Source organism: Mobula birostris, chromosome 5 (genome assembly GCF_030028105.1).
Source record: "Mobula birostris isolate sMobBir1 chromosome 5, sMobBir1.hap1, whole genome shotgun sequence".
NCBI lineage: Eukaryota > Metazoa > Chordata > Chondrichthyes > Myliobatiformes > Myliobatidae > Mobula > Mobula birostris.
Genome location: NC_092374.1, coordinates 38,739,130 through 38,759,055, shown reverse-complemented (window position 1 = coordinate 38,759,055; position 19,926 = coordinate 38,739,130). Strand labels below are relative to the sequence as shown.

General features: G+C 38.7%; 1 protein-coding gene across 2 annotated transcripts in view; it reads left to right on the top strand.

The window, feature by feature from the left end:
- hexb (hexosaminidase B (beta polypeptide)) overlaps positions 1 to 17,799 on the top strand; it is a 31,900-nt gene extending 14,101 nt beyond the window's left edge. The window contains exons 7-13 of one of the 2 annotated variants that reach the window (XM_072257916.1): positions 1,331 to 1,511; positions 5,029 to 5,115; positions 6,827 to 6,899; positions 9,846 to 10,017; positions 14,042 to 14,132; positions 16,077 to 16,181; positions 16,392 to 17,799. In XM_072257916.1, coding sequence (XP_072114017.1) covers positions 1,331 to 1,511; positions 5,029 to 5,115; positions 6,827 to 6,899; positions 9,846 to 10,017; positions 14,042 to 14,132; positions 16,077 to 16,181; positions 16,392 to 16,467 — 785 coding nt within the window. In that variant the 3' untranslated portion in view covers positions 16,468 to 17,799. Of the gene's footprint in view, positions 1 to 1,330; positions 1,512 to 5,028; positions 5,116 to 6,826; positions 6,900 to 9,093; positions 9,269 to 9,845; positions 10,018 to 14,041; positions 14,133 to 16,076; positions 16,182 to 16,391 lie in introns of both variants that reach the window. The other variant, XM_072257915.1, reaches the window with a different exon arrangement.
- Positions 17,800 to 19,926: the final 2,127 nt, after the last annotated feature.

Below are 19,926 nucleotides of genomic sequence, written 5' to 3'. Positions count from 1 at the left end.
CAATCAAAGAAGGCTGTTTTAGACCTGTTGATTAGTATTTTGGTTTGCATGTGATCATAATTCAAATGTAGTGGTAACTGTCTGTGGATGGCTGAACTTGATGACTCTTTCAATCCCTTATGGGGCTGGGGCTGCATGTCCAATCCATAGATCATGCGTATTTGTATATACAGTACAAATAGATTATTTGAATTGAACATTTAATGAAGTTGAAGTGAAAGCAAATTGATAATGCCTTGATTGTATCATGTTTGTACTTGTAATTATGCAGTTTAATTGTCTGCTCTCCTTTTCCCTATAACATTTTAAGCTTATTGCACTTCTGGACTCGCTGTTGGCAGCCTTGCCATAAGCTCATAGGATTTAAACTTTGGAGCTTTCCTCCTTAAGCAGCTCTACCTTCATCTCCTTTAACATGCTTCTTAAAATATTCAGCTAACTTCCTTTCATCTAATGTTTCACTTTTTCAGTAATGTTCCCTTGAAGTTTTATTACTGCCCAAGGTAGTATTGGATCTAATTACTATATTAGAGACATTTAGACACTTGAATAGGCAAGGCAGGGAAGGATGTGGCTCTGAATAGGAAAATGGAATATGTGTTGATGGGCAAAAGGTCATCATAGATCTGATGGGTGAAAAGACCTGTTTCTGTGCTGTCTTTCTATAAATGTTCATCATGATCAAGATGCAATTTAGAAAGTGATTGTACATCATTCGTAGTAATTGAAAACCTTTCTTCTAAAGAGCTTTGGCCCTTGATGCTGATGATACCTGGAGAAACTTTTCTGTAGTTGCCACTTAAACTCCAAACCTCTTCTTGGCTCCCCATGACACTTTTCAATCCAAGCCATATCATTAACACTAATGAACACCTCTTGGATTTGCTTTCAAGTTAAAAATGGATCTGGCTATTTTAGAACTTTGCTTTTAACTTTCAGGATACAATTTGTACTTTAAAATTATAATTTTGTGCATGAATTTATTGGGGATTGGGACTAGTTATCAGAAATATTTTCGCCTGTCCTTAAAGCCTACTCTGCAGTCTAAGCATACATTTGGTTATAGGAATTCGTAATCTTCAGGCAGATTGTTACATTTGTCCAAAGCAACATAGAAGGACCTTTGCTGTAGAATTGGGTGTGCAATGCTTGGCCTGGCAGTTTGAAGATTTTATTTGTATGCAATTCTCTTTTTAAGCAATCAACTTGAGTAAATATTGAGTCTTTAAATGAAGATATTAAAAGTAGAACTTGTAGCATTTAGAAATATTGCATGGCTAAATCAATGTGATTCTGATCTTGTTACACATTTCCCTATTCTTCTGACTAGGTCAAAGAAACCTCCTTACTACTTGTTATAATGGTGAGAAGCCCTCTGGGAAATTTGGACCTATAAATCCTATGTTAAATACAACCTATGATTTTATGAATCAATTCTTCAAAGAGATCAGTTGGGTGTTCCCGGATGCCTATATTCATTTGGGAGGTGATGAAGTTGATTTTTCATGTTGGTATGTAAAACTTGCCATTTCCTGCATTAGATTCAACATTTTACATTATCCATACCTGATACTGTAGTTAAATAACCTGTTACTTCGCAAAGCATGTGGGTTTTAATGCAGTCAAAACGGTAAAGCAGGCGAGCAATCTCTTTAATACAGCAGCAGTTGTGATTTATTCATATACATGTAGTCAGATTTGAATTCAGAAATCTTGCTGATAGACTACAGCAACACTTAGAACATAGAACAGTACAGCACAGAACATAGAATAGTACAGCACAGTACAGGCCCTTCAGCCCACAATGTTGTGCCGACCCTCAATCCCTGCCTCCCATATAAGCTCCCACCTTAGATTCCTCCATATACCTGTCTAGTAGTCTCTTAAACTTCACTAGTGTATCTGCCTCCACCACTGACTCAGGCAGTGCATTCCATGCACCAACCACTCTGAGTAAAAAACCTTCCTCTAATATCCCCCTTGAAATTCCCACCCCTTACCTTAAAGCCATGTCCTCTTGTATTGAGCGGTGGTGCCCTGGGGAAGAGGCACTGGCTATCCACTCTATCTATTCCTCTTATTATCTTGTACACCTCTATCATGTCTCCTCTCATCCTCCTTCTCTCCAAAGAGTAAAGCCCTAGCTCCCTTAATCTCTGATCATAATGCATACTTTCTAAACCAGGCAGCATCCTGGTAAATCTCCTCTGTACCCTTTCCAATGCTTCCACATCCTATAGTGAGGTGACCAGAACTGGACACAGTACTCCATGTGTGGCATAACCAGAGTTTTATAGAGCTGCATCATTACATCGCAACTTTTAAACTCTATCCCTTGACTTATGAAAGCTAACACCCCATAAGCTTTCTTAACTACCCTATCCACCTGTGAGGCAACTTTCAGGGTTCTGTGGACATGTACCCCGAGATCCCTCTGCTCCTCCACACTACCAAGTATCCTGCCATTTACTTTGTACTCTGCCTTTGAGTTTGTCCTTCCAAAGTGTACCACCTTACACTTCTCTGGGTTGAACTCCATCTGCCACTTCTCAGCCCACTTCTGCATCCTATCAATGTCTCTCTGCAATCTTTGACAATCCTCTACACTATCTACAACATCACCAACCTTTGTGTCGTCTGCAAACTTGCCAACCCACCCTTCTACTCCCACATCCAGGTCGTTAATAAAAATCACGAAAAGTAGAGGTCCCAGAACAGATCCTTGTGGGACACCACTAGTCACAATCCTCAATCTGAATGTACTCCCTCCACAACCACCCTCTGCCTTCTGCAGGCAAGCCAATTCTGAATCCACCTGGCCAAACTTCCCTGGATCCCATGCCTTCTAACTTTCTGAATAAGCCTACTGTGTGGAACCTTGTCAAATGCCTTACTAAAATCCATATAGATCACATCCACTGCACTACCCTCATCTATATGCCTGGTCACCTCCTCAAAGAACTCTATCAGGCTTGTTAGACACGATCTGCCCTTCACAAAGCCATGCTGACTGTCCCTGATCAGACCATGATTCTCTAAATGCCTATAGATCCTATCTCTAAGAATCTTTTCCAACCACTTTCCCACCACAGACGTAAGGCTCACTGGTCTATAATTACCCGGACTGTCCCTACTACCTTTTTTGAACAAGGGAACAACATTTGCCTCCCTCCAGTCCTCCGGTACCATTCCCGTGGACAACGAGGACATAAAGATCCTAGCCAGAGGCTCAGCAATCTCTTCTCTCACCTCGTGGAGCAGCCTGGGGAATATTCTGTCAGGCCCTGGGGACTTATCTGTCCTAATGTATTTTAACAACTCCAACACCTCCTCTCCCTTAATATCAACATGCTCCAGAACATCAACCTCACTCATATTGTCCTCACCATCATCAAGTTCCCTCTCATTGGTGAATACCGAAGAGAAGTATTCATTGAGGACCTCGCTCACTTCCACAGCCTCCAGGCACATCTTCGCACCTTTATCTCTAATCGGTCCTACCTTCACTCCTGTCATCCTTTTTTTTTCTTCACATAATTGAAGAATGCCTTGGGGTTTTCCTTTACCCTACTTGCCAAGGCCTTCTCATGCCCCCTTGCTCTTCTGAGCCCCTTCTTAAGCTCTTTTCTTGCTTCCCTATATTCCTCAATAGACCCACCTGATCCTTGCTTCCTAAATCTCATGTATGCTGCCTTCTTCCACCTGACTAGATTTTCCATCTCACTTGTCACCCATGGTTCCTTCACCCTACCATTCTTTATCTTCCTCACCGGGACAAATTTATCCCTTACATCCCGCAAGAGATCTCTAAACATCAACCACATGTCCATAGTACATTTCCCTGCAAAAACATCATCCCAATTCACACCCACAAGTTCTAGCCTTATAGCCTCATAATTTACCTTTCCTCAATTAAAAATTTTCCTGTCCTCTTTGATTCTGTTCTTTTCCATGATAATTATAAAGGCCAGGGAGTGGTGTCACTGTCCCCCAGATGCTCACCCACTGAGAGATCTGTGACCTGACCCAGTTCATTACCCAGTACTAGTATGGCATTCCCCCTGGTCGGCCTGTCCACATACTGTGACAGGAATCCATCCTGGACACACTTAACAAACTCTGCCCCATCTAAACCCATGGAACTAATCAGGTGCCAATCAGTATTAGGGAAGTTAAAGTCACCCATGATAACAACCCTGTTATTTTTGCACCTTTCCAAAATCTGCCTCCCAATCTGCTCCTCTGTATCTCTACTGCTACCAGGGGGCCTGTAGAATACCCCTAGTAGAGTAACTGATACATTATCGAGCATAATCTGGATAAAATACTTGTGGAGGGTCAAAGTTTTTGACCAAGAATAGTGCCATGATAAAAACATTAAGTGACTTTTTTTTGAATTTTAGCATCATCTCTGGGGTCATTCTGTATTCAGTGGTTCAGACTTCATAATCCAAAACTAACAGTGTACCATCAAATGCTGGAACTGTGCTTTGCTTAGCTGTTGGTAGCAACTTGTTTATTTTGTCCGGGTGCCATGCAGCTGCTACAGTCTGTGTATACTCTATCGTTCAGGATAAGCCAATTCAATTATTATACCCAATTTGCAACCGACAGTATCTACTGAATTGGCTATGGCAGATCTGTAAAAGCGTGGACTTTTCCTTGTAGCTGACACTATTGCATAGAACAACATAAATGTCTACTAATAGGATTGGGAAATGATTGCTAAACAGTGTTATTCCTAACAAACTGTATATTTAAAAGAAAGTTGGATTATAATGTGTGGAAAAAGGATGCACTTTAGATGCATTTGCATTTTCATAAAGATGTGAAAGTATGAAGTTGCATTTATGACTATTAGGTGTGCAAATGGAATTTGTTGAGAGTGGGTTGAGTTTGTCCGAAAATACGTGAGTACAATGTGTTGATACTTAATTTGAGTGTATTCAATCTCTTGTTTGTTAAATGGTATGTGTATATTAAGTATTGGCTGATTTAAATTGTACCTGTTTTAATCATTTCCTTTAGGAGATCAAATCCCATGATTACTAAGTTTATGAAAGAGAAAGGTTTTGGCAGTGATTACAGGAAACTTGAATCTTTCTATGTCCAGAAGTAAGTACTTTTTAAGTATGACCCCTCTACTATTGGCTTGAATCCACATTTGTGTCTTTATCATGTACTTAATATTTCTAGAAATAGACCACTTCAATGCAAAATCTTTTGCATTGATCTCGTTTAACTGAAATTATTTGGGTTATTAACTTGCAGTCTGTATAATTTGAGGTGCTGCAGGCCAACAAGATGTTTTTGTGGTATTCTTGATCATGGTGCTTTTAGTCGCCTCTCATTTACCTTCACCTTTCTCCCTATACTAATTTCTTTGCTTGTGTCTTCCTTCAGAATGCCTGTTAATTGTACACAGTGTATTAAGCTCACTTTTCCATTTGCTAGCTAAGCTTGGGAGATTCTTTCCTCAAATGTGACTGAATTCTCCACTCTTGTCTGGCAGTTCAGTTCCTTTCATTATTTCAGCTTTCAGTCCACACCAAATTGGGTAAAATGCAGAGTTTCCAAAACTCAGAACAAAGATTTGTATTCTAGGTGTTGAGTATGAAGGAAGGACAGAAGGGCATTTAAGTATGTAAAGATCTTGGTAACAAGATTTGGAATGAAAATTGAATGTTTTAAAGAAAGAAAACATGGAAACAAAACTTTGATTTTAACATTTTCAGAGGAGAGGGTGAATGAAGAGAATAAAATTGAAGGGGAAATTAATTCAACTGAGACAGCTTTTTCAGGGTAATGTTATGCGTCTGGCTCATTATGGTCAAGTACCTCTTGAATCTGGTAGGACACTTAGTCCAAAGTGCATTGCTGATGTCCATGAATTGACTTGTCCACTTGTGGCAATGCCCCATAACCCATAGTTTTAAAGATTTCTGCAGTTTTATCTTGAATGATATTTCATGACTCATTTTGGAATAGGTACATAATATTTTAGTGCATTACATTTCAGTTGTAGGTCCTCCCCAGCTTACAAATGCCAGACTTGTGTGCTGCTCGTATGAATGAAAATATGGAAGACCAGCAAGATGGATTTGCTGCTGGGACAGGCATCTTGTGTTGGAGTCAGTTCACAGCGGCACCTGACTTGTCAGCTGTTCAGGATATGAGCATTTCACAGCAATAGAACCCTGTCGTAACCTGCGGAGAGCTTGTATGGTCAGAATCAGGCTTATCACTGTTGTGTGTCAGAAAATTTGTTGTTTTGCGGCAGCAGTACAATTCAATAATTAAAAATAATTACAGTAAAATATTGAGTTCAAAAAGAGCAAAATGGGTTCTGTTCATGGGTTGTTCAGAAATTTGATGGCAGAGGTGGAGCTGTTCCAAAAACAGTGTGCTTCTTCAGGCTCCTGATAGTAATGAGAAGAGGACATGTCCTGAATGGTGAAGTTCCTTAATAATGGATGCTCTCTTCAAGCACTGCCTTCCGAAGATGCCCTTGCTAGTGGGGATGCTAGTGCGCATAATGGAGCTAGTTGTGTTTAAACCCACTCCACAGCTTTTTTTGATCCAAAGTTTTTTTTTGATTTATGGACATTATAATTTTAACTACACAAACTTTGCTTAGTTGAAAATCTGAACATTGAGCTATGATGTGCTGTTTCAGAGCACCTTGCATGTGTGTCACTAGATCTTCCTCGTATCTTTGCTTTATATTTTTCCTTGTAAAGTTTATTATGATTGCAAGATTATTGTGCTGAGAGAAACTGCATTTGTGACCTCCATTAAACATGTTGACTTTGTTCATAACTTGCAGTATTCTAGATATTGTCACAGCTCATTTGAAGGGTTATATGGTCTGGCAAGAGGTCTTTGATAATGGAGTGAAGGTAAGTATGACTAACTTAACTTGCATTTTATCAGACTTTCTAAGTTATATTCCTGGGTTAAATCCTAGAATTTTAATGTTAAGTATCATGTACAAACCTATGAAATGGTTACTTTTGAGATCTTGTATTCCATGATTTGCAGAGAAATTTCAACTTGGTTTTGTTAGCATATGCTTGCTCAATATAGCTTCTAACTATCTTGCTCAAATGCTTGCTTTGCTTGGCTTGCTTTTAATTTTTTCATTAATAGGCTAAAATAATTTGAAATTATGCTTTAATTTAGTTAATCAGTTGTGATACTTGAAATGAAATGGAGTACGTTTTTGAATTCCTGATGCACTTTCAAATGCATAAAGGGCTAATCTATAAAATGCCTATTTTAAAATGCGCAGATTTGCATGTCAAACTGCAGTGCTGTTGTGGTTTTTGTCCTCCTCCTGCTGCCCTAGCTTTGAGCCTGAATGGGCTAGGATGGGCTTTAGTAGTACGTTGAGGGATAAAGCAATGTCGGTGGGGGGGCACTGGTAACTTGTGGAGAACAAAGATTTCAATTTGCCTTTAAGTTTTAGTGCTTTTATTCACTAAAGTCTCGCGTCTATTTTGCAAAGAGTCTGTTCTTTAAAGTGGAAAACATTCATGGGTAAGAGTATAAAAAGGAAATGCAAAAGCTGTCTATTTAAATTTTTGGTCTAATTGGATGATAAGAATGCTACTTTGATATTTTCATTCCTTTAATTTCTGAATAGCTTTGAAAGCTGAATACAGTAAAGCATTTTGAATTAGTGACAACTGTAGAAAAATAAACCAATCTTGCAGTCTTTGGCGGATTACTTAAGAATGAAAGGACCTGGACACAATTGTTCAGTTCAATTTGTATACCAAGGATTGAAAGGCAAGTTATGTAATATACAAAGATTGGAGGTGAAGATCAATACATAGCTGATCTAACACTCTTGACCATTTTAACATGTGGTTTAAGCAAGTAGTAGTATACATGTGTTAGGGATGAACAGTAGTCAATTCCAAAGGATGGGTTATGATTTGTATGAAGGTATTTTATAAGGAATCTCAGCTGGGAGTATGGAGAAAATCTGTGTCAGGCTAGTGACCTTGCCTGAACTGATCAAAATACAACAGCATGGATAAATTGGTTTGCGGTTAAATAGCTACTTAAGCAATTAGTATAAGGGGTAATGCTAGACTTGCTTGTAGATGAGGAACTGGGTGGCAAATGCAATTTTATGTAGATGAAGAAAAGTGCAAAGGCAGAATTGTCGGGGCGGGGGGGGAGTATGAGGAGAGGAAGTAGTTGCATGGTTTAAATACAACTTTCTAAAGATAAGATAGTTGGACTTAAATTTTAAAAAAAACAAAACTATTTGATTTAGCCAACTGTTTAATGAGTTTAATTTTTTAAAAAAAACATAAAAGCCAGAATTATAATAGTGGTAGTGAAATCTGGGATGAAGCAGGTGCCGTTTTTCCAAAAAACTACACATCTTTCATGATCTAGTATTCTTCTTGACTGCCCTTTGAAGTACTTAGCAAGCTACTTGGTTTGGGATTACTTGAATATGAGAATAAATTTGGAAACAAATTTAATAGGTAGTATGCGCAGGAGTTGGGAGTAATATATGAAGCTTTAATAATGACCACTTGATGGAATCATGAGCTTTAGAGCTAAGATCTACTGTAGAAGAAAAATATTTCAGGAATGGGTAATACCTTGGCATAGGAATACCTGTTAATGCAATTGAATCTGTATTGCAGAAGTTACTGTGCAGGAGAGCACGTTTACCTCAAACTGCACTGTAATTTTTACATGACCAAAACTTGTGTTCTCAGTAACAAACTAAGTGTTCCCTTCATTAAATAAATTAGATGAGCTTTAATGTACTAATTTGATTTGGTCTTTGAACAAATTTAGATCAGAAATCACAATTGGCAGTAATAGACTTTAATTGTCATAATTAAAATTTTAGGCAATGCAGTAAATTCAGAACCAAATTCTTAGAATAGAATGAATATTAAATGGTGTTGAGCAAAACCCTATACTGCAAAACCGCAATTTTTTTGATGTTTTTTTTTGATCAACTTGGAGGTTGAAAGGAACTTTGCTTTTGGAGTCTTTTTTTGATAGAAGTACCTTGTTTGTAAACGTTTGGCTTCACTCAATTATTATTTCTTCTTGCAGATTAAGCCAGACACTGTAGTTGAAGTGTGGCTGTCAAGCACTATGAAGGCAGAGCTATCTAAAGTAACGCTAGCTGGGTTCACAACCATTCTGGCAGCACCCTGGTACTTAGATTACATTAGCTATGGACAGGACTGGCAAAAGTACTATCAAGTTGAACCTCTCCATTTCAATGGTTGGTTGATTTCATTATCAATAAGAATGTCTGTCTTTCCATTGGTACTCAACTCTGCTTACCAGCAGGTAACAGCTAATTAGATTCCAGTTTTCCCTTGGTACACAATTGACACTATCTGATATTTACTAAAATTGTTTGCATTATTCTAATATGCTTTTCTGCAGTGATTTATAATTTGACTTTTTTTTTTATGTGTTTTTTTATTTGTTATTGTTATTTTTTATTTGTTATGGGTGTTTTCAGATTTTTGTATGGATCTACTGCATTCTGCACCAGTTGTGTATGAAACCCACAACTTTGCATATGTAGTGAAAACCTGTCTCTGCTTGGAAGCTTAATTTTGGACGCTTTTTCTCTGTATTTCTACTTTGAGAAACATCCAGGCTGGTTTCTCTGCAATTCTGATAATGAAATTAAAGACTTTGAAGTGGAAGGAGTTAAGAAGTTTACAAATGTCTTAAGCAATTTTAATCAAAAATTCTGACTTCCCATAAGCCTTGAAGTTCATTATTGTAAGCTAGAATGTAATTGTGATGTGGGTTTTTCTTTATATTGTTTGTTTTCTGGATTGTAGCTGAAGCCAGACACCATTATTCATGTGTGGAAAGGTGGCTACCAGAAGGAAATGGCTGCTGTAACAGCTGCTAAGTATAATGTTCTCCTGTCCTCTCCTTGGTACTTAAATGTTATTTCTTATGGTCAAGACTGGCAGAGGATTTACAGAGTGGAACCTAACAGCTTCAATGGTGTGTTTGAAGGAAGTTGACTGTCTTGAGCATTCATTTATGCTCGCCTAGATATTATTCTGATAAGTCGTGAACTTGAGTGTTTTTAAACACTGTCCTACAATGTTTTCAGCAATTTTGAGGGGAGTCAAGGCATGGGAACTCCTAATTGTGGTCAACAACTTAAATCTAACTAAATGAACAGATCTTGGAATGTATTGAAAACGAATGCACCTTTCTGAAACTGTTCAGAATGTTAACTACAAAACTGAAGGCTGTTACAAAAAGACTCAGTATTTCCTGTGCAGTCTAAATCTGCTGATGTAGAACATAAAGCAGTTCAGGATCAGGTCTTTCATCCCACTGTGTCTGCACTGACCACGATGCCATTCTAAACTAATCCCTTCTGCCTGCACATGTCTTGTATCCTCTATTCCCTGCTTATGCATGTTTGTCTGTCATTACCTTACGAGTGCCTCAAACTTAAGAATCTGACTCAAGTCGAATGGCTAGAGGAGGCAGCTAGCACAAATATTTATATGGCCATTCTGTAAAATTCTGAAACAGATGAAATCAAGGTATTAAACAACCTACCTAACTCGAGTAATAATCAAAGATCAATATAGAAATTATATAGGGTTAAAGTTCAAAGGAGTTGGGTCAATTGTAGGTCCAGTGGTGACTCAAGCAAGGATATGTTGGCTTTTATTACAAGAGGATCTGATTGTAAGAATAATAAACCTTATTGTAATTGCGTAGTCTTGAGTATGGCTGTGATTTCCACGCCTATTAAAGGATATACTTGTCATGGGGATCATGCAGCAAAGATTCACGAGATTGATTCTAAGTTTGTGTTTTAACTGTACAAAGATGGCAAATAGATTAAGGATGTATTCTCTAGAATTTAAAATGGAAGATCTCAATGTACAGTGTGTTTAAAGTGTATGACAGCTCACATGCTCGACTGTTTTCTATGGTGAGGAATAGAAGACCACCCATGGGCAGCACATTAGTGTTGTGGTTAGCTCAACGCTTTACAGTACAGGTGACCCAGGTTCATTTCCCAGTGCTGCCTGTAAGGAGTTTATACATTCTCCCTGTGACTGTGTGGGTTTGCTTCAGGTGCTCTAGTTTCCTCCCAAAGTTGAATCACTTGCTGGCTGGTAGGTTAATTGGTCACTGTAAACTGTCCCATGATTAATCTAGGATTAAGTCGGGAGATTGAGCCGCACTGCCCAGCAAGGGCCTACTCCGTGCTGTAGCTCAAATAATAATTTTAGAACCAGGTGTAGACCTTTTTAGGACTACAAAAGAGAAATTTCTTTATAAGGGGTGATGAGCTTTGGAATTCTCCACCCAGAGCTATTGTTCAAAGTTGAAATTAATATCTGAATAACACAGCAAGTTGAGGAATATGGGAATACTACTGAAATATGTTGCAATAAATCAGCTTATTGGGATCTTAAATGTTGGTGTGAGCCTGAATGGCAGATGACACCAGCTTCTAGTTATTCTTTAATCACTTTCTTAACTCGTAGGGTACAAAACAAGACAGCACAGGGACAGGATCTTCTACAATGTCTGCACTCATCACTCAGATCTTAACTGAGTGGATCTGCCGGTTCATGTGCCATTGGGGAGGAGGTACAAGAGTCGGAAGATCCACATTCAACATTTTAGGAACAGCTTCCTCCCCTCTGCTACTTGACTTCTGAACAATCCATGAAGCCTACCTCACTATTCCTCTTTTTGCACTTTTTTTATTGTAATTTGAAGTAATTCTTTCTACACTGTACTTCTGCCTCAAACAACAAATTTCATGACACATGCAGGTGATAATAAAACTGATTCTATCAAAATGTTGCTTAAACATTCTTGTGTGCTTCTATCCCTTCCCTGGCAGCATGTATTTTCAAAAAAAAAAGAAATTGTCTCGTGTCTCTTTTTCAAACTCTCTCCTTGCCATAAACCTATAACCTCTAGTATTTAGCACCTTGCCCTGCTACCTTCAATAAACTAAATCTCAGAGCACTACTTTAGAATTGTGCCTCCTAATATTGCCTTATTCAGTGTAACAGTTCACAGTTTTTTGTCATTAAATTACATCCGTTTGTCGGTCCAATCCACCAACGTGTCAGCATTCGAGACTGTTACAGTCCTCTTCACGTCAATAAAGCTGTCCTGAATATGCTCAAGCTCTTGCTCTTATTGTTCTGTTCATATTTGGAACTGGACTCCTATTTCTTTGCTACAGTAAAATTTCCTTCCATTTTTCTTATCCAACCCACTACTCTATGGGCCAAACAGTTAGCATGCTAATCATTGTTCCTCAACTCTACACATACTTGTTCTTTATCATTCCAAGTTGCCCACTAGCACTTCTTTCCTCCTCCCCTCAGAACTTTGAATCAGAATAACACTCAGAACATGCTGGAGGAACTCAGCAGGTCGGGCAGCATCCGTGGAAGGGATCGGTTGATGTTTCGGGCTGGAGCCCTTCGTCAGGACAGGTTCCGGCCCGAAAAGTCAATCGATCTTTTCCACGGATGCTGCTCGACCTGCTGAGTTCCTCCAGCGTGTTGTGAGTGTTGCTTTGACCCCAGCATCTGCAGAGTATTTTGTGTTCTTGAATCAGAATAGTTGGAGCCCATCTCTAATCTTTAAGCCAGTTCTGTTGTTGCCACAGCATTGTAATTTGGATCGCTAATTATATCTGCTTCTCTAGAAAACTTTAAATGTTGTAGGTACATTAAACCTCCTTACAGTCTTGGTTTATACAGATGGAAGCTAGTCCACTTGACCCATACAGCTAGATGTGTGACCCATATCCCTCCAGGCTTTATTTATCCATGTACCTGTTAATATCCTTTAGACATTAATTATACCTGCCTGTGCAGCTTGCTGTGGTAGCTCATTCCATATGACAATTACTCTCTGGAGAAAGTTTCCCTTCTGATGCCTTTTAATACTTTCCCTTTCATTGTAAGCCTATGCCCTCTAGTTTTAAACTCTACAAATGCTTGGAGGTGTGAGTAGCCTGCGACCATCTAGATTATCCATCTCCCCCTCCCCAAATGATTTCATATAACTCCTGTGAGCTCACCTCTTGGTCTCCCATGCTCTAGGGATGGGAGTGGGGGTAGAAGTCTTAGTCTTTCCTTGTGGTTGGAACCCTCTACTACTTGCAATTTACTCGCAAATATTTTCTACAACCTTTCCAGCTTAATATCTTGCTGCACTAAGCGATCAAAATTGTATACAGTCCTGTCCCACTAACGAGAGCTGTAACATGACATCCCAACTACTGTGCCTATTGATCAGCCTGATTTGAGGCAAGCATGTTCAATGCTGGCCAGAACTGGTCTCTATGCTTCAGCAATCTAAAGGCTTACTTTCTGGGAATAAAAAGATCAGACATGACTTCTGTAGCAAGGTGTAATCCAAAAGTGTGTTTGGGTCATTGGTGCGTCACAGAAATGGATGTGGACAAGGGGGACTTCTTGCTATTAAACTGTTGATGACAGAGTGTGGATGAGCTAAAGTCCATGACAAATGGAGTGCACAGCCACCTAAAGCACCGGGGGGGGGGGGGGGGGGGTGGATTTGCTTCAAGGTGAAAGTTTGGATTAGGATTTTGAATCAAGTGGAACATTGGATGTTAACATGAAATGTAATAAAGTGGAACAAAGTAAAATGCTGCTTATTTAACTTGAAACTATATGGTGTCCAGTTTTTCAATTACTTGAGTATTTAATCTAAATGTATGCAAGTTATTGGTGTTGGGTCTTAGGAGAATTTTTATTAAAATTATCCCAGGTGAATTGGGTCTCATTTCAACTTGGACTTCTATGTTTGTAATCCTAAAGTTGAATCTATATACCATTCAAATTGTTAAATAGTTAAAATATAATTAATATTTAAGATGTAATCTGGAATCATTTTCCAAAAAGTAGATAATCTTGTGATGTCAATAATAAAAATGAGAAACAAAGATTGGGTGTGATTATACTATATCTCAAAGTAACCATTCTCATTTCAACTCTAGGAACTGAAGCACAGAAGAAGCTGGTGATTGGCGGAGAAGCTTGCCTCTGGGGAGAATTTGTTGATGCAGTCAATCTTCCCTCGCGTTTATGGTAGCAATTCTTAAACTGCATTCCATAAGTGATTACAGATGGACTTACTATTTTCATTTTCAAAGGGAATTTGAATTGCATTTCCTTGTGTTAATACAAGTTTTTGACTATTCTGCCAAATAATTGGGTTTTAATTTTTAAATTTCAATTATGGATCTACAGTTCCTTATTAAGCCACAAATTGTAGTATTTGTTATAGTTTAATCTAGCTGTTAGATTGCAACATTTTCTGCACTTGGTGTACATCGTAGGATTTTCAGTGGCCGCAAAGAATGTGGAAACAATGCTCTCGGGGTGGCCAACCTTTTACATTCCATGCGTAAGTTTTTTTTCACACGTGTTCAGATGTGCCATATAACTCTTGTACCCCCTCAATTCTTGTAAAAATGTTAATATAGAACTCGTGCGTGGAAAAAATTGACACATGGAATGTAAAAGGTTGGCCACCCCTGTATCTAAATAATTCATAATTTTGTGGATTTTGAGAACCTCCCCATGTTATTACACAGAAAAGACAACTTGGATGACAGTAGTGGAATCTAAATATGGTAACAAGGTTTCTGGAAAAATGGCAGTCAACACAGTTAAGTTATATGGTGCTGTACTTGAGGTTATAACTAGCAGGATAGATGAGTGAAGTATTGCAAAATCAGTGCTTGTATCTCAGTGCCTTAATAGGAGACTTAGCAATGTATCTTTTGGCTAAAGCTGGAATTGAAAGTAAGCTGTGAGTATGCAGAGGTGTTGCAAGGATGTATTTGTTGTGGGGTAGTTGAAGAATCACAGTACTGTTTAGCCAAATACTGTACACCTGAAGGTGCAAAACAATGTGAAATGGGCCAATCTGACAATGAGGTGATTAAATTCAAACAAAAAAATTTGAGGACATTGATTAAATTGGGTTCTTGTGCAGTCTGAAACAAGAGGCATTAAAGTTGAAAATATAGTACGGAAGCAAGCTCAGTAGCCTGAAGTAACCATATTGATCACTGAGCTTCCATTTGCACTAACCCTGCTGTGAAATACAGCAGGTTAAATCCATTTTCTTCCATAATGACTAAATGTAAGGTTCTCTCTCTTCCTCCCTCCTCCGCCCCCCCCCCCCCCCCCCAATCTGAAGTAAAGAGAAAGTGGAGTTCTAGACTGAAGTCATTCTCTTTAAGGGATTTTGGCAGAATTATCATAAAGACCTGCTGACAGTCCAAGGGGCAGTATATCCATCTTGGACTAGCTGCAATCTCAAATTCATTAAACATTCCCACAAAATTAGTGTGCATGGGATTCAGAAAGCGTTGTGAATTGAAGCTTGGTTAATGGACAGAGAATTGCAGAGCTTATGGTTATTTTGGAGTTTGAAGGCTGTGACTTTGGTAGTCAAGTGTATACATTTACAGAACTGGACGGCTGTTAAGACCACCTATATTTTCATCCGAATCATAAACATTACAAACAAGAATGCCCAACAGAACACTTGTCAGATTTCCAGTTAGGAGAAACAAATATTTTTGGAGTAATAATTACCATGCCTTTGACATGGATGCACCATGACCCACTAAATATGTATAAAACTCTCTCCTAACTTCCAGTTGTGGGCAAGATCTTTTGAAGTTGCTTGAACCACAAGGCACCTAATGCTTGGGTGTATTACAAGCCTGTAACCTTGATATATGCTTTCAATTGTCCCAAGGGTATTGTGCACTGAGCTGTGCTTTATTTACAAGGCTTTTAAGAATGTAAATCCAACTTTGGCATGCTCTTTTCAGATAATGTCCTGATTTTATTTGTGCAGAAGTTGAGTGCAGTGACAGCATGGGTTCACCAGATATTAGTGAAACTTTTTAGGCTCAACTGTAATAAGAATGTCTAATTTGGGGCTATTTTCTATTAATGTGGGATTTGATTGCATCTTGGTTACAAGTCTTGCATTTAAACTTTTCTTTGAAGGCCTCGGGCAAGTGCTGTAAGTGAGCGCCTTTGGAGCAGTGAAGGAACGAACAATCTGAGTGATGCGTACAAAAGACTAACAAAACACCGGTGCCGCATGGTCCAGTAAGAACTTTTTTTTTCCCTCCCACCGAGTACTGTGCAATATTTTAATTACCCTGGATACTTCCTGTTTCTAGACTAGTGTGTAGATCCTAACATGTTTCAACTTTAATTTTTTTAAAGTAACTTAATGGATTGATAATTGCTCTTGAAACATCGAGGTTTCTGAGTTCAAACAATTTTAAACTTGAATGTTTTGATTTTGTTTTGTAGACGGGGCATAGCAGCTGAACCTCTGTATATTGGCTATTGTGATCACGAATTCAAAGCCAAGAAAGAATTCAACTGAATTCAAATTTTTCTCTTGGAGAAATATGCCAACATTATATCTTGATCGGAACAACATTAATTGCATTATTGAAATGGTAAATTTTCATTTAGAGAATTGATATTTTGAACAAAATGTCATTTTTATATAAAGAATGGGAAATATTGTATAATATTTCAATATTTTTGTAACTTCTAAATTTGTTTCCCCCTTTCTGGTCCATGAATTTACTTTGTCTTTCCAGCAAGAGGTGGAAGTGCTGCCTGTTTACATTGACCAGAGTTGTAGAGCAATAGCATAGGCTGAGACCCTTCAGTCTGAGTTTCAGCCCACAGTGAAATCTGCTTATTAATTTCCATTGATGCTTCCTGATCTGCTGAGTTCCTCCAGCATTCTGAATGTTACCCTGGATTTTCAGTATTGGTGCTCTTTTGTTGATGCAAGCCACTTAGCCTAGCAAGTCCATGTCAGCAAGCTGGTCCTGATTTCCTCTAAGCCCCACCCTTCTATATACCTATCCATGTGCTGCTTGAATGAAAACTATTGTACCTGCTTCAATTAGTTCTTGCAGCTTGTTCTATATATACACCATTCTGCCTGGGGGCAAAAATTGCCCCTCTGGTCCCTTTTAAAATCTTTCCTCACTCTAAATTATTCTCCCTAATTTTGGACGACTCTACCCTAGGGAAGACATTAGCATTCACCTTGCATATGCCTCTTTTTAAACATTTCTATAAAGTTTATCTCATTCCTCTATATTCCAAGGAAGAAAGACCTAGCCCAGCCAGTCTCTCCCTATAATTCTGGGTCTTCCTGGCAGCATCCTCAAATCATCTGCACTCTTTCCTGTTTAACCATGCCTTTCCTATTACAGGGTGATCAATTGCTGCCTTACCAATGACACGTGCAACTGCAGTATAACTGCAAGCATGCTAAATGCTTTTTCACCACCTCATTCAATGAACTATGCACTTGTACTTCCCAGTCACTGTCCTTTTACACTCCCTAGTGTCCTTCCATACATTGTACAAGTCCTACTCTGGTTTGACTCTTCAGGATGTCATGTTACACTGGTCTGTATTGAAATCCATTTGCCACTCATGCCAACTTAATTGATCAAAATCTTCCTGTAATCCAGTCACCTTCATTATGAATATCACTATCTAATTTTATGTTATAGCCTAGTTAGTCTATTTTAGTGTTTCAAATTTTACATAGTTGAAATGATAACTCGTGTTTTGAGCTTTCTGCAGTGAAAATGTATCAATTATGCAAAGCCAACAAATGTGTGGAATGTACTATATGGATTTGTTCATTTGGTTGAATAATCACAATAAAAGTCTTTTTAATTTCTTGACAGACTAAAGTCTCATGCTGGTAGTTGAGCAGCACTCATGAACATTTTGTACATACAACCTTCCATCAGAATATTGACAGTTGGCTGTGAAGCTGATTTGCATCTGGCATTTCCTTGTATTTGGTTACAGACTACCTTTTCACTTGGTAATGGAGGGGTTGTGGGGAGAACCATAAAGAATATGGCAGATGGACAGATGTTTTCTTTGTGTTCATGGCATTTATAAGTTTCTGATCTCACTTCTAGCCATCAAGCTGCCCTTTAGCAGCAACATCTAGGATGTTGTTTCTGTGCATTCCTACTGTACTCAATCTATTCCAAAAGAACAAATTTCATACATGTTCTAGTTATTTGCTGGTCATGGGGTAGAGGGATCTAAAATGGCTTTTCTTGATAAGTTTAAATAGATCTCCTCTTGTGCATTAAAAGTAGATCCTATTATGTCAGGACAAAACCATTGCCAGGTTTGGATGCCCTTGTACTGTTTGGGGAAGGTCTAGAAAATCTGGACTGTGTAGCTAGACAGATATCTAGAACAAATGGATTGCCAAAGTAAAATGAGAAAGAAAATCTCAAACATCTGGATGTTCATGCACTTAATGTTGATGGTGAGCTAACTTCAGATTGGTGAGTTGATTCTTCCTGAATCAATGAAAATGTTCGATTCAAGAATACTTAGAAATAAAAGTACTGATGTACTGCCTTTTTATTAATAGCTCCTGCTTTCTTGTCCTGTCAGCATGTTTTTAATTGAAGCAAGTTTGCTGCCAGACAGCCCAGCATACAAATCAAAACAAGCAGTATCTGATTTGGCACAATATTTTGAATTTGCTTATTGATATGTAAATTTAATACTACTTTCCATGCTCTAAAAGCTTTTACTCAATTTGAAATCCAGGAGCTAACCTGTGTGCTGAACTCAGTTTATAAGCAGACTCTGGCTGAGGCATTGTCAAATCCAGTTAAATAAAATGAGTGAATCTGCTTTTTAAAAGTTATTTTAAAAGCAATAAAACCTTTGTGTTTGTCCACAGATGTTAGGCTGATAAATGATTAAAGCATAGAGATGCTTTCCATCATTAGCCTGGGCATACAATATAAATGGCAGCAGTTATGCCAGACTACAGTTTGAGTACAACATACAGATTTGGTCACATTTCATTCCCCCCCCCCCCCCCCCCAACACCTTTTCCAAGAAAGGGTGGAAGAAATTGAAGATAAAACTGAGAAGCCTTGGAAAATCATCTATTTGCCTTGCCTGTGTGATCAAAAGCCAGGAGACAAACTGGATGTTAATTTTGTGGACAGTTTAGAGGGGATATGGGATGGTGGGGGGGGAATGGTCTGAGTCTGGAGCTCTGAAAGAGGTAGAAGTTGAATCCTTCATTATATCATACTTAGATAATGTGGATTTTACTTGAAGTGGAATGACCTAAGGGTGGAAGGTGATCATAGAAAACATAGTAACTTCTAAGGTAGGGACATGTTCGGCACAACTTTGTGGACTGAAGAGCCTGTATTGTGCTGTAGGTTTTCTAAGCTTACCCATAAGCCCTCTTTTTCTAAGCTCCATGTACCTATACAAAAGTCTCTTAAAAGACCCTATCATCTGCCTCCACCACTGTTGCCGGCAGCCCATTCCATGCACTCACCACTCTGAGTTTATATTTAAAAAAAAAAAAAAAAAAACTTGCCCCTGACATCTCCTCTGTACCTACTCCCCAGCAGCTTAAACCTGTGTCCTCTTGTGGCAACCATTTCAGCCCTGGGGAAAAAAGCCTCTGTCTATCCTACACGATCAATGCTTCTCATCTTAACGCCTTCACCAGGTCACCTCTCATCCTCAGTCGCTCCAAGGAGAAAAGGCTGAGTTCACTTAACCTATTCTCATAAGGCATGCTCCCCAATCCAGGCAACATCCTTGTAAATCTCCTCTGCACCCTTTCTATAGTTTCCACATCCTTCCGTAGTGAGGTGACCAGAACTGAGCACAGTACTCCAAGTGGGGTCTGACCAGGGTCCTATATAGCTGCAACATTACCCTCTGCTCCTAAATTAAATACCACAATTGATAAAGGCCAATACACCATACACCTTATTAACCACAGAGTCAACCTGCACAG